This window comes from Cheilinus undulatus, linkage group 21, assembly GCF_018320785.1.
Source record: "Cheilinus undulatus linkage group 21, ASM1832078v1, whole genome shotgun sequence".
Taxonomy (NCBI): domain Eukaryota; kingdom Metazoa; phylum Chordata; class Actinopteri; order Labriformes; family Labridae; genus Cheilinus; species Cheilinus undulatus.
The window spans coordinates 25,074,718-25,088,517 of NC_054885.1; the positions used below are offsets into that span (position 1 = coordinate 25,074,718).

The following is a 13,800-nucleotide window of genomic DNA, read 5'->3' on the forward strand; positions in this document are numbered from 1 at the left end:
TACATCTCAAAACATTTTTTAGGTTGTAAAAAAACTGAAAATGGTCATTTGTTGAATTTACAGCATTAGGAGGTCATATTTACTGAAATCAAAAGCTATTTCAATCAAAACATCTTAACAGACCAAGTTACATGTTATCATAAAACCCCTTCTTTGATAACCGCCTTCACAATTCTTGCATCCATTGAACTTGTGAGTTTTTGGAGAGTTTCTGCTTGAATTTCTTTGAAAGATGTCAGGATAGCCTCCCAAAGCTGCTGTTTTGATGTGAACTCCCTCCCACCCTCATAGATCTTTTGCTTGAGGATTCTCCAGAAGTTCTCAGTAGGGTTGAGGTCAGGGGAGAATGGGGGCAAGACCATGAGTTTCTCTCCTTTTATGCCCATAGCAGCCAATGGCACAGAGGTATTCTTTGCAGCATGAGATGGTGCATTGTCATGCATGAAGATAATTTTGCTACGGAGGGCATGGTTCTTCTTTTTGTACCATGGAAGAAAGTAGTCATATACTTTTCCGAGGTCATTTTCACACCTTCAAGGACCCTAAAGGGGCCTACCAGTTCTCTCCCCATGGTTCCGGCCCAAAACATGACTCGCAGCCTTGTTGGGACATGGTGGCCATCCACCAACATCCACTACTTTATCCATCTGGGCCATCCAGGGTTGCACGGCACTCATCAGTTAACAAGACTGTTTGAAAATGTTTGAGGTCAGATTTTCAGCAAATACCCTGACAAGACCTTTACTAGTGCATCTCAAAAAATTAGAATATCATGAAAAAGTTCAATATTTTTTGTCACTTGTTTCTGAAAGTGAAATCCATATATTATATACTCACTACACACAGAGTGAAGTATTTCAAACCTTTATTTCTTGAAATGTTGATGATTATGGCTTACAGATAAGAAAACCCAAAATTTAGTGTCTTGAAAAATTTGAATATTACATAAGATCAATTTAAAAAAGTATATTTTCAACAGAAATGTCAGGCTTCTGAAAAGTATGTTCATTTCTATGCCTTCAATACTTGCTTGGGCATCCTTTTGCATGAATTACGGCATCAGTGCGGTGTGGCATGGAGGCGATCAGCCTGTGGCACTGCTCAGGTGTAACTAAAGCCCAGGTTGCTTTGATAGCGGCCTTCAGGTCATCTGCATTGTTGGGTCTGGTGTCTCTCATCTTCCTCTTGACAATACTCCATAGATTCTCTATGGGGTTCAGGTCAGGCCAGTTCACTGGCCAATCAAGCACAGTGACACCATGGTCACTGAAGCAGTTTTTGGTATCTTTCACAGTGTGGGCAGGTGCCAAGTCCTGCTGGAAAATGAAATCAGCATCTCCGTAAAGCTTGTCAGCAGAAGGAAACATGATGTACTCTAAAATGTCCTAGTAGATGGCTGCATTGACTGGACTTCAGAAAACACAGTGGACCAACACCAGCAGATGCCATGGCAGCCCAAATCATCACTGACTGTGGAAACTTCTCACTGGACTTCAAGCCACTTGGATTCTGTGCCTCTCCACTCTTCCTCCAGATTCTGGGACCTTAAATCCAAATTGCTTGAAGTCCAATGTGAAGTTTCCACAGTCAGTGATGATTTGGGCTGCCATGGCATCTGCTGGTTTTGGTCCACTGTGTTTTCTGAAGTCCACAGTCAATGCAGCCATCTACCAGGACATTTTAGAGACCTTCATGCTTCCTTCTGCTGACAGGCTTTATGGAGATGCTGATTTCAGTTTTACAGCAGGACTTGGCACCTGCCCACACTGCCAAAGGCACCAAAAGCTGGTTCAGCGACCATGGTGTTACTGTGCTTTATTGGCCAGCAAACTGGCCTGATGTATCCTTTTTTTAATTGATCTTATGTAATATTCTAATTTTTCGAGACACTGAATTTTGGGTTTTCTTATCTGTAAGCCATTATCATGAACGTTTCAAGAAATAAAGGCTTGAAATACTTCACTCCGTGTGTAGTGAGTATGTAATATATCGGCTTCACTTTCAGAAACAAGTGACAAAAAATATTGAACTTTTTCATGATATTCTAATTTTTTGAGATGCACCAGTATGTTAAGTATTTGACTTTAGTTAAAATGTGCAAATTTTTACAATCTCAGAGTGCACAAAGCACCACCTCAAATGATATGGAGCAAGTTTAAGGACTAAGGATGCAGCTCAGTCCAATTTAAATGAGTGTTTTTTTAAATTATTATGTTATAGATTTTTCCTTATTTGGCTGAATAATTAATTCCCCATAACCACTCTGACACTTTAATATGTAACTTTTTTTTAATTTATATTTTTAATTGTTTCCTTCAGTTTCAGGAACAGTATTATCACTTTTATAAGAGTCACTCATTTGTTCCAAGTAACACAAGATAAGGTAATACAACTGTAATTGAACACACAGGTATGTTGACCAACTCTGTCTCCACATTAGGATGAAGGTATCTTAACCCATTATCACATTTACAAAAATAGGTTAATAAAAGATTATTCAAACAACATCAAGACAAAATAGAGAGGAAAGTATCCAGGAAACTGTACATAATAATAATGATATGATGGTAGAAACATAAATGAATAAATAATGGCAATGACAAAAGTAATAGTAATAATAGAAATAAAGATAATAAATTAAGACAAGAAAATTAATTAACCGCAAATGAATAAATAACAATATAAACCACAACAATGACAAAAATAATATCAATAAAAATAAAAAATATCAAGCAGAGTGACAAATCTTGAAGGAAATTCTTTTTTAAAATTTTCTTCCCCCATCCCTCCAGCCAGTCAAACAAGAGGCACTTCTCCTTGGTCTAAGATTCCCTGATGTGTGTGAGAAAAGGGCTACCTGGTTCCATATAAGCACCTAGATTACCGTTTATTTTGTACATTAACCACTCATAGGAGGCCGTTTTTTTATAAAGCCATGAACGACTCAGAATATGTTGGAATATTCTGACCCATCCAGTGTCTCAAAATGACCCTTCTGGCAGTGGTGATAGCTGCCCTCAGACACTGGTCTTGTACTCTACCTATTCTCTCATTGCCTTCCAGGCTATTTAAAAGACATCAGGCAGGTGTTAGAACATTTGAGTATTGTCACCTTGATCTAGTTTACATCACCAACAGAGTTTGTATTATCTTTATTTTTTGTGTTTTTTTTTTTTTTTTTTTTCAGGTTCTGAACCGGGTTTTGACTTGTGTTACCACTGCAAAGCAGGTCCAGTTCTCTGAGATGGTTCTCACTGCTGGGAATGAGTGTGTTGGTGTGTTGCTGGCTAGTGTTGAGCCCTGCGGTCAGCTGATGGAGGCTGTCTTAGCCTATGGCCTGGATCAACTGGACTGCTGCCGGGCCTGTGGTTCTGACTACAATGTTGCAGTGCTTAGCCTTCTTACTCTGGTACCTTTCTTTTAGTGACTTAAGGGATTCAACCAAACATGCTTTTTGTTTTATTTGTCTTAATCCTGGTAACCCTATTCTGTGCCATAGGAACCTAAAGAAATTAGTTACACACAAAGCATCATAGATCAAGTGAAATGGATGCTCTACTGTATTTTTTTACTCTATTTTTTTAATGACATTTTTTGTATCATAATTTTATTTAAACACCTTTTAAAAAGTTTTCTTCAGGTTATTATGTGTATTTGACGATCTGTTCTTTACATGTTTCTTTTCATCTTGTTGGTTATTGAAATTGCTGTACTTTCAGATTGTTGACCAGATCAACACGAAGCTGCCTGTGACCTTTGTTGAGAAACTGTTGGCACCAGACTCTCAGCTGTTGAAGCTGCGTTTTCATCGAGAGAAAGAGGTGAATGTGTGTGTCTGGGTTTGTCTTTAGTTTTATGTAAAGAACATGACATTTATTCAAGAGTCAGTTTTTTCTTCAAAGACATTGATTGACCAGAAGTATGTCCGTAGCATTTAACCCATATGTCGTACTGGCAGATGTTTGAAAATAATATACAATCTAAAAAGGGGATTAAATAACAAAAAAAATGATGTTGACAGACATCAGTGGAGATCAAAATGTGGATTGAATTTAAAAGGATAATGACTATTTAGGGGCACTCCAATTGAGCTGCTGATATTTCTTAAAAAAACATAATCAGAAGTATCGGTAATAATGTTAAGAGTCACTGATCCTATAATCTTGTCCTTCTGTGGCATCCGTGGCTTGTGCTGTTGCTGCTCTGGCAGCTTCTCTTCTGTGTCCAACTTGAAGCAGCTGTTTATAATCCCCCAAACTTTGTTTTGAGTACCTTCTGTTACAAAATATTCATCAGATTAAAGTCTGTTTGCTTACTTATTAGCTGTCAGCATGGTAGCTGACATTACAGAAATTATAATACATTGAAGGTCAAGTCTGTAAAATGACCATTAAGCAAAGCTAGACACAAATGTTCAAACATTGGAAATTTGGGGTTTGGCAGGAAACATGAATAAATAAGGAGGCGACATTTGTTTTCTGAGCAAAATTTGTTTTCTCAGCTAAATTAAATAATTACTGTGGTTGCATTACCTAGTATCTGAGAAATATTTGGAGACATACTGCTTATTATGCACTAGACTGCTTGCACTGAATAGCCCATTTAAAAGGCATTATTTTTTTGTGTATTAATAATGGTGTCAGTTTATTCAAATAAATGAAGATGTATAATTGTGTAATTGTCCTTACTGTAGGGTAGGTATTGCATTGCTCCTTTTTTACTGCTCTGTTGTGACCCCTTACCCCTTATGGCTCAGTAGGTAGAGTCGGGTTGTCTCACATTCTTGAGGTTGTGGGTTTAATCCCTGATCACTGCTACGTTGGTGGTATGTGAAATGGGATTTGCAAATGCTGATGTCCTTTCTCCATAGCCCTCTCTGCCATCCATGCATTAATGCATACTACTTTGAGTAGTCAGAGGGTTATAAAAGTCTATAGCCTCAAGTCTATTTACCATTCAGGTTTTCATTCATGAAAGAAGGACAGCTTTTGTGCTCCTTTTACCAGGTTATTCTTCCATTTGTTGGAGATCCTACAAGTGTAAGACACAAAGACTGATCAACCACAAAACCAGCTGATATATCAAACAAAAACCATGATCGGTATGATTGGTAATAGGCCTGTCTCACTCAAAGGTGAGTGGTGATCAGCTGTAGAAACCTGATCTGGGCATTCCTAATGACTAATTATCCCATCTGTTAAATTTTTGCTTTTGCTGGCAGATAAAACTTAATTCAAAGCAGGTCAGCAAAACATCTTTTCAGCATGTTTTTTTTTTTGTTTGTTTTTTTGTTTTTTTTTCTTTAAGTAAATAAATGTGGCCCAGTTGGATAAAACTGCTGCTGTAGCTACATCCAAGCTAATTGCTACATCGGCAACCATTTTGTATACAGGCTTACAGTACAACTGTACCCCACCTGTAGCTATCACAAACTCATACCAAAGCAGGTCAGGAGAAGATGAAAAATATCTTTTCCACCATGAAAAGCTGTCAAAGCTGCTCTTTTTTTTTAAACAAAGATATGTGGTCCAGTTCTGATATATCTGTTGGCTACACCTGCGGCAGTCATTGCTATCAGCTTCCAGTACAGCCAAATCCGTCCTGTAGCTTCCGCCTCATAATGGTGATTGGTCCTATCTAGTCCATCAGCTTTGCAAGGTTATCATATGATATGATATTGATAAACCTTTATTTATTTGTGTTTGTGTGTGTGTGTGTGTGTGTGTCTGTGTTACATGCTACAGGTGATGTCAGCTGTTCATGGTGTGTACCAAGCACTACTTAGTTTGAAAAACATACCAACACTGGAGGCCGCTTACAAAATGGTGCTGGGTGAGATGACGTGTGCCTTGTCAAGCCTGATGGCAACCCTGAAACCCACTGGTAGGGCCCTGGAACCTGACGGCCTACCCAGAAGCATTGAGCACCCTGCTTTTGCCCCTCTCACCCTTTCCCCAGAGATTGCCCAGTTCATCCTTATCTTCAACCTCAGCACCCTTACCACCATTGGAAACACAAAGAACTCTCTAATTGGGGTGAGTTTCATGTTTTACATTCATTTTATATCAGTAAATGGCAACCATTTTCATTTTAAGTAGAAATACAGCAGTTCAGAAATCTGGCTGAAAAGCAGGCATTCCTGTCATGTCTAGTGGTCTCTTAATGTATTACCATAAATTAATTAATGTTAAATATTAAAAAGGTGCCAGATGATCAGTTTAAAATGTTGTCTTTGCATTTCAATTCAATTAAATTCAACTTTATTTATATAGCACATTTCATACAAATGTAGACTCAGTGTGCTTTACACAAGATAAAAACAAACAATAAAAGCAATAAAAACTTGAACACCCACCCACACACACACCCACACACACACACACACACACACACACCCACCCACACCCACACGCATAAGCACAGAATACACATATACAATACAGCTTATGTTGTTATTTCTTTCAGGACAACATATCCAAAAATGCAGCAACACTGTAATCTAACAGATAAAGGCATGAGTGAAAAGCAGTGTTTTCAGAGCACTCTTAAAAGAGCTTAAAGTGTCTACAGCTCTCAGGTCAGCCGGCAGCTTGTTCCATAGGACAGCACCGTAATGACTAAATGCTCCTTCACCAGATTTACCTCTAACTTTAGGTACATTGAGGAGGCCCATACCTGAAGATCTGAGTGATCTGACTGGATTATAGCCTGTGAGCAGGTCAGAAAGGTGTTGAGGTGCCATACAATTCAAAGATTTGTAAACAAGAAGCAGAACTTTATAGTCAATCCTGTATTGGACTGGAAGCCAATGAAGATTTCTCAGAATTGGTGTGATGTGTTCCATTGTCTTTGTTCTTGTAAACACTTGAGCTGAACTTTGGATGAGTTGGAGTTGGTTTATGGTCTTTTTCGGGAGTCCAGTATAGTGGACGTTAAAGTAATCAAGTCTGTTGAATATGAATGCGTGAACCAGTTTTTCAGAATCAGATTGAGACATGAATGACCTGAGTTTAGAAATGTTTTTTAGCTGGTAAAAGGCTGTTTTGGTAATGGAGGTTATATGATCTTGGAAGTTTAGATTATTATCAATGATAACAGAGATTTCTGACATGCTCTCTGGGCTTAAACGGAAGTGAAGATGAAATGGACAGGAGTTCTTGTCTTTGTTTTTGTGGACCTACAATCAGGATTTCTGTTTTGTCTTTGTTGAGATGGAGAAAGTTCTGTGACATCCAGTGGTTTATTTCATCAGTGCAGTTGACCACATTATTAATGGGAGTGAGATTATCAGGAGACAATGAAACATATAGTTGAGTGTCATCAGCATATGAATGGTAAGAGACATTGTGTTTTTGGATTATGGGACCAAGGGGAAGCATGTAAAGACTGAATTAAAGTGGGCCTAGGACGGAACCCTGTGGCACCCCACAATCCAGACTGAGATGTGCTGATGAGAAATTGCCAAGTGTTACTGAAAATGTTCTGTCTTGTAGATATGAATGACTGATCCTGAGAGGCCTATGTAGTTTTCTCTGTGTGTAGTAGTATGCTATAGTCAACTGTGTCAAAGGCGGAGCTTAAATTTAATGATACTAAGATGGAGCATTTGTTTGAATCGTTGTTGAGTTTTAGATCATTCATAAACTTGACCAGTGCTGTTTCAGTGCTGTGATTGACTCTGAATCCTGATTGGTAGACATTGGACAGATTGTTATGGGTTAGGTAATTGTGTAGTTGATTGTAGACGACTTTTTCTATGATTTTACTGACAAAGGGAAGGTTAGAGATGAGCCTGTAGTTGCTGGTTATAGAAGGATCAAGCTTGTTATTTTTGAGTAATGGAGTGATAATGGCATGCTTGAGAGAAATGGGAAGATCGCCAGACTGAAGGGAAGCATTGGTAATATGTAGAAGATCTTGTAACAAACGGTGAGAGACGCATTTGAATAGTGTTGTGGGAATGGGGTCAAGAGAGCAGGTAGAAGACTTGAGACTGCATTTTACTTTCTCAAAATCACTCATGTTAACAGGTTGAAAGGTGGGCATTCTAGTATGGACAGTTGTACAAAATGATAAGTATGAAAGGTTGGAGTTTCTGTTATGTAAGGTGTTCGATCTGATGATAGAAATTTTTTTCTTTGAAGTAAGCAGTGAACTGGGCAGCTATCTTATTTGATGATAGAAAGTCAGCAGGAGTTGATCTGGTGGGATTGATCAATCTATCAACTGTAGAGAACAGGTACCGGGTATTATTTTTGTTTTCATTTGTAATTATTGAGATGTGCTGCTGTCTGGACAGTTTAATTTCTTTATTGTGGACTGCAAGTACGTGTTTATAAATTTCATAATTTACCTGAGGTTTGTTTTTCCGCCGTTTACGTTCAGCCATTCTTCAAGATCTTTTTAACTTTTTCATGCTTTCCCCATTTCTCCAAGGAGCCTTTGGTTTCCTCTTTAGTACCTTTTGCTTAATCGGGACAATATTGTCAATGATGTGACCCACAATACAGTTAAAATTGTCCATCATTTCATTGCATGATGACATAATGGGCAGGTTATGACACATATATTCTTGAACAAACACATTTGCTGTATTTTCACAAATGAAGTGCTTATATACAGTTCTGACCATATTGTCATTTCTGGTTGTGCAGGTAATATTGAAGAAGATGCAAAAAGATGAAGATAGTAGCAAGGTGGGCCTGGTGTTATTTATGTTGGGGCGGGGGGGCAGACATTCACGGCCTATTTTAAAGCTGGCATTCATTACTGTTTTACCAGTAGGAAAATGTTCAGGAGAGCAGGATCCTAGCTCCATATGAACAGCAACGGTTGAGAGTGGGGATCTGTTGACACTGGCGCTAGGACCTGGGGGACGTCAATAGTAGTGGGACTGATCAAAGGGAGGAGTGGACGTTGCTGTAGTGTTTTGGTTACCTAGGGGCGACACACATGTGGGAAACGCTATAGAAAATGTTTCCAGATAGCATTATAGCCCCTACCCAGTTTGGATGAACACCATCATCTTTGAACAACTCCCATCTGTTCCAGAAAATTTCAAAGTTGGAGATGTAGGAGACGCTGTGAGCAGCACAGGCTGATGACAGCCAGGTGTGCAGCGCCAGCAGCCAACTAAAATGCCCACAGTCATGGCCACAGGACGGGATATGACCGAACACATTGACGTGGCCCATGGATCTTTTTAGTGTTGTGAATGTGTGGAGGAAGTCTGTTTTCAGGAGCTGTGCTGCTGCTTGCAGATGTCATTTGTCCCCTGTGTGGATTGTGATGTTTGGAGATTTCTGGATTATTAGCAAGTACCTGGATGGTTTTATCAGTAATGTCCCGGACTGTGGCTCCCGGGAAACAACGTGTTATAGTTGCGCCAGATCTGACATGCCTGATGATAGAGTCCCCTATAACCAGGGTTGTGGGTTGATGCTGGGGCTCACCTGAAGGTTTGGTGTTTGTTTCCCTGGGTTTCAATAGCCGTACTGGTGCAAGGTGAGCCAGCAGCTGCAGACTGACGGGAGGAGGCTCTACCCGGGACCGCAGGTGGCTTTACCGGTGGCTGAGCTGGACTGACAGAAGGCTCCAGGTTGTCTGTGGACAGATATTTTTCTCCCAGAACATCGAACTTATTTTCGAGCCAAATGGTCCCAACAGGAGGAGATCCAGATGGAGGATGGAGGATTCCTACCATGCCTTTTCCCACGGATGACAGTCCAAGTGTCCCGAGGAGCTGGTGTGGAACATTTACAGACTTTAGGCTTAGCACCAAGCCTAGGCCAGTCCTTGTCCTCCTGGACTGATGGTATCATCGATGGCACCGGTTCAGAGGAAGTGGTGGGACCAAGCCAGGGAAGTGTGGTGTTGTTTACAGGGAAGCGGGAAGCCTCAGCAACCAGAGAGTCCATTATCAGCTCAGGCTCCTGGAGGCTAGAGGCTCCCAGGCGGTCAGTCTCCCCCAACAAATTTAATATTCTAAAACCACTTAAAAGTTGCCTTGAAGAGCAGGACGGGGTATGGGAAGAAAGACTTGGGGGAAATCACACCAAACTTCAGAAACACAATATAAAATTGAGGGAAAAGACAACAACCACAAGAGCGTTAGCAACAATTTAGAGCACAAGGATATGAAAGCTAGCATCGTCGCGGAGATTTAAACATCACGGGTGGAGGTAAAGAAGGACTTCACTGAAAAAATGGATCTGTTGAGAAAAGAACTGGTGGAATTTAGGGAAGAAATAGGGCGGAAACTAAATGCAGTTGCCACTGACTTAAAAGAAATCACCAAGAGGGCTGAGGAAATGGAACAGAGAATTGCAGACGTGGAGGAAATGAACATGAAGACCAAAGAGGTGTTGTCACACACGCTGCAGCTGCAGGAGAAAGTTTGCTCGCTCATGGCAAAATAATATCCGCATCCACGGAGTTCTTGAGGGGGTGAAAGGAGATAATATTCAGGATTTTATTGAAAAGTTGATCCTAGCCCAGCTGTCCCTCCTGAACAGCAACCTCGGCATTTAGCAGTGCCACCGGTCACTCGGATCTAAACCCCAGCCTGGCTCTAATCTGAGGTCAGTGTTGGTTTATTGAGAGATCATCCTGCGGCGTATACCACTTGGTATACTCAAGGATCGACTATTTCTTTATGTTAAATGTAGATAGACACAGGATCATAAAGTGTGACAATGGAGCGAGAGATATTTCTGACCACACTGGGATATACTTAGTAATACATCAAGATAACAAACCCTAGACAACACTGTGGAGACTAAATACAGGTCTCTTGAACGACCGACAATGTTGAAAATATGTAAAAAAAAAAAAAAAAAAAAAAAGAACTTAAAGAATATATGGTCTACAATGACAATGGATCAGTGTCCCTAAGCACGCTGGGGGATGCTGCAAAAGCAGGCCTGAGAGGTAAACTTATAATGTGGTCATCCCAGAAAAAGAGAGAAAATAAAGAAACTAAAAATCTAACAGAAAGTTAAAGATGCTGGAGAATAAACACATGGAAAACAAGGATAGTAATACTTTAAAAGAGATTCTTGTTACTAAAAATATCTTAAATGATTTATTGGAAAGCAAAGTAGTGAAATGAGCAAAATTAATTAAACAAAACTTTTATGAGAACAGCCCAAAATCCAAAAAGTTACTTGTGCTGAGAATATTGCAAGACGATACAGACAAAGACCAAGACATGTAACAAGACAGGGCAGGATAGTAAACAAGCAGGCTAGCTTTGCAGTTTTAACAGATTTTAGGAGAGATGAAAAACAAAACAAAAAAGGTTGGACTGTGTATATGAGGATACAGTCCCTAGAAAAAGTATGTGAACCCTTTGAGATTTCTTGGATTTCTGCATAAATTGGTCATCAAATGTGTTCCGATCTTCATCTCATTCACAACAATAGACAAGCACAGTCTGCTTAAACTAGTGCTGCACTAAAAATGATATGTTTTCATGTTTTTATTGAACAAAACATGTAAACATTCACAGTGCAGGGTGGAAAAAGTATGTGAACCCCTAGGCTAATGACTGGTTGACCCTCCTTTGGCAGCAATAACCTCAACCAAACGTTTCCTGTAGTTGCAGATCAGACCTGCACAACAGTCAGAAAGAATTTTGGACCATTCCTCTTTACAATACTGTTTCAGTTCAGCAATATTCTTGGGATGTCTGGTGTGCATCGCTCTTTTGAGGTCATGCCACAGCATCTCAGGCGAGTTGAGGTCAGGACTCTGACTGGGCCACTCCAGAAGGTGTATTTTCTTCTGTTGAAGCCATTTTGTTGTTGATTTTCTTCTATGCTTTGGGTCGTTGTCCTGTTGCATCACCCATCCTCTGTTGAGCTTTAGTTGGTGGACAGATGGTCTTAAGTTTTCCTGCAAAATGTCTTGATAAACTTGGGAATTCATTTTTCCGTCAATGACAGCAATCCATCCAGGCCCTGAGGCAGCAAAGCAGCCCCAAACCATGATGGCCCCTCTACCATATTTCACAGTTGGGATGAGGTTTTGATGTTGGTGTGCTGTGCCTTTTTTTTTCCACACATAGCGTTGTGTGTTCCTTCCAAACAACTCAATTTTGGTTTCATCTATGGACAGAATATTTTGGCAGTAGTGCTGTGGAACATCCAGGTGCTCTTTTGTAAACTTCAAATGTGCAGTAATGTGTTTTTGGACAGCAGTGGCTTCCTCCGTGGTGTCCTTCCATGAACTCCATTCTTGTTTAATATTTTACTTATTGTAGATTTGTCAACACAAATGTTGGCATGTGCCAGAGATTTCTGTAAGTCTTCAGCTGACACTCTAGGAGTCTTCTTCACTTCACTTGAGCATTCTGCGCTGTTCTTGCAGTCATCTTTACAGGACGACCACGCCTAGGGAGAGTATCAACAGTGCTGAACCTTCTCCATTTGTAGACGGTCTGTCTTACCGTGGACACATGAACATCAAGACTTTTAGAGATACTTTTGTAACCCTTTCCAACTTCATGCAAATCAACAATTCTTGATTGTAGGTCTTCTGAGGGCTCTTTTGTGCCAGGCATGGTTAACATCAGGCAATGCTTCTTGAGAACAGCAAATTCAACACTGGTGTGTGTTTTTTATAGGGCAGGGCAGCCTTAACCAACACATCCAATCTCATTGCATTGATTGGACTCCAGGTTGGCTGACTCCTGGCTCCAATTAGCTCTTGGAGAAGTCATTAGCCTAGGGGTTCACATACTTTTTCCACCCTGCACTGTGAGTGTTTAAATGGTTTGTTTAATAAAAACATGAAAACATATCATTTTTTGCACGGTATTAGTTTAAGCAGACTTCGTCTATTGTTGTGACTTAGATGAAGATCGGAACACATCTGATGACCAATTTATGCAGAAATCCAAGAAATCTCAAAGGGTTCACATACTTTTTGTAGCGACTATAGGTGTGTGTGTGTGTGTGTGAGAGAGAGAGAGAGAGAGAGAGAGAGAGAGAGAGAGTTTATATGTGTGTGGAAGCAGATTTTCTTAGTGAGAAGGATTTCAAATTTGTCAAAGTGGTTATTGATGGTCTGGTAAGAGGATGAAGAAATAAAGGGAGATTAGGAAAAGAAATATTGCAGCTATGATGGTTATCAGGCTAATGGAGATCTTTAGTCACCAGGTGGAGTGCAGCCCAGCTCTACCCCAAAGCAGCTGGCCTGGATCTGAGCACCAACATAATGGAACAAGCTAATACAATTCAGTTGTTTAAGCAGAGTCAAAATGTTTTTCCTTCTATCTTTTTTGATTCTGTTTTCTGATTATATGTCCAGAGTGGTGTTTATGAGTTTTAGGATCTCAAAGACGAGGGCTGAGCCTGGTCCCAAGACAGACCACCCCCAGACCCTGGGGAGGGAGCCTGTCTGTCTTTTGCCAGTGTGGCCCATCTTTAAAGTTGATTTATTTATGATTTGATTTCTATTTTGAGTTCTATTTTGACCAGTTTTTTGAAAATTTGGACAGAGTTAATGTCCCTTGGCAAACCGCACCCAGACCCTGAGGAGGGAGCCTGTTTGTCATTGGTGGGAAACATCCGCCAAGTTTATTTTAAATGATCTTTCGTAAAAGGTTTATTTAAAACAATGGTGCTCAAGAGAGGACCTTGGAACCAGGGAATAAGGGGGGGGTATAGTCCTACTGGACTGACACTCTCATTATGCTAAGAGGGGAGGTAGTGGTATCAACAACAAACACAACAACAACAACAACAACAACAATAACCAGAGCTGCAAGCAACACTGAAGGGCCCTCGCACTGCGGCG

The 13,800-nt window shown here is 40.2% G+C and overlaps 1 protein-coding gene across 6 annotated transcripts in view; it reads left to right on the forward strand.

The window, feature by feature from the left end:
• Nucleotides 1–13,800, forward strand: part of smg1 (SMG1 nonsense mediated mRNA decay associated PI3K related kinase) — a 247,249-nt gene that overhangs the window by 67,401 nt on the left and 166,048 nt on the right. For 4 of the 6 annotated variants that reach the window (XM_041777927.1, XM_041777929.1, XM_041777930.1 and 1 more), the window contains exons 11-14: nucleotides 3,188–3,409; nucleotides 3,720–3,821; nucleotides 5,745–6,035; nucleotides 8,655–8,696. In XM_041777927.1, the coding sequence (XP_041633861.1) occupies nucleotides 3,188–3,409; nucleotides 3,720–3,821; nucleotides 5,745–6,035; nucleotides 8,655–8,696 (657 nt within the window). The remainder of the gene's footprint in view (nucleotides 1–3,187; nucleotides 3,410–3,719; nucleotides 3,822–5,744; nucleotides 6,036–8,654; nucleotides 8,697–13,800) is intronic. The other 2 variants (XM_041777931.1, XM_041777933.1) reach the window with 1 other exon arrangement.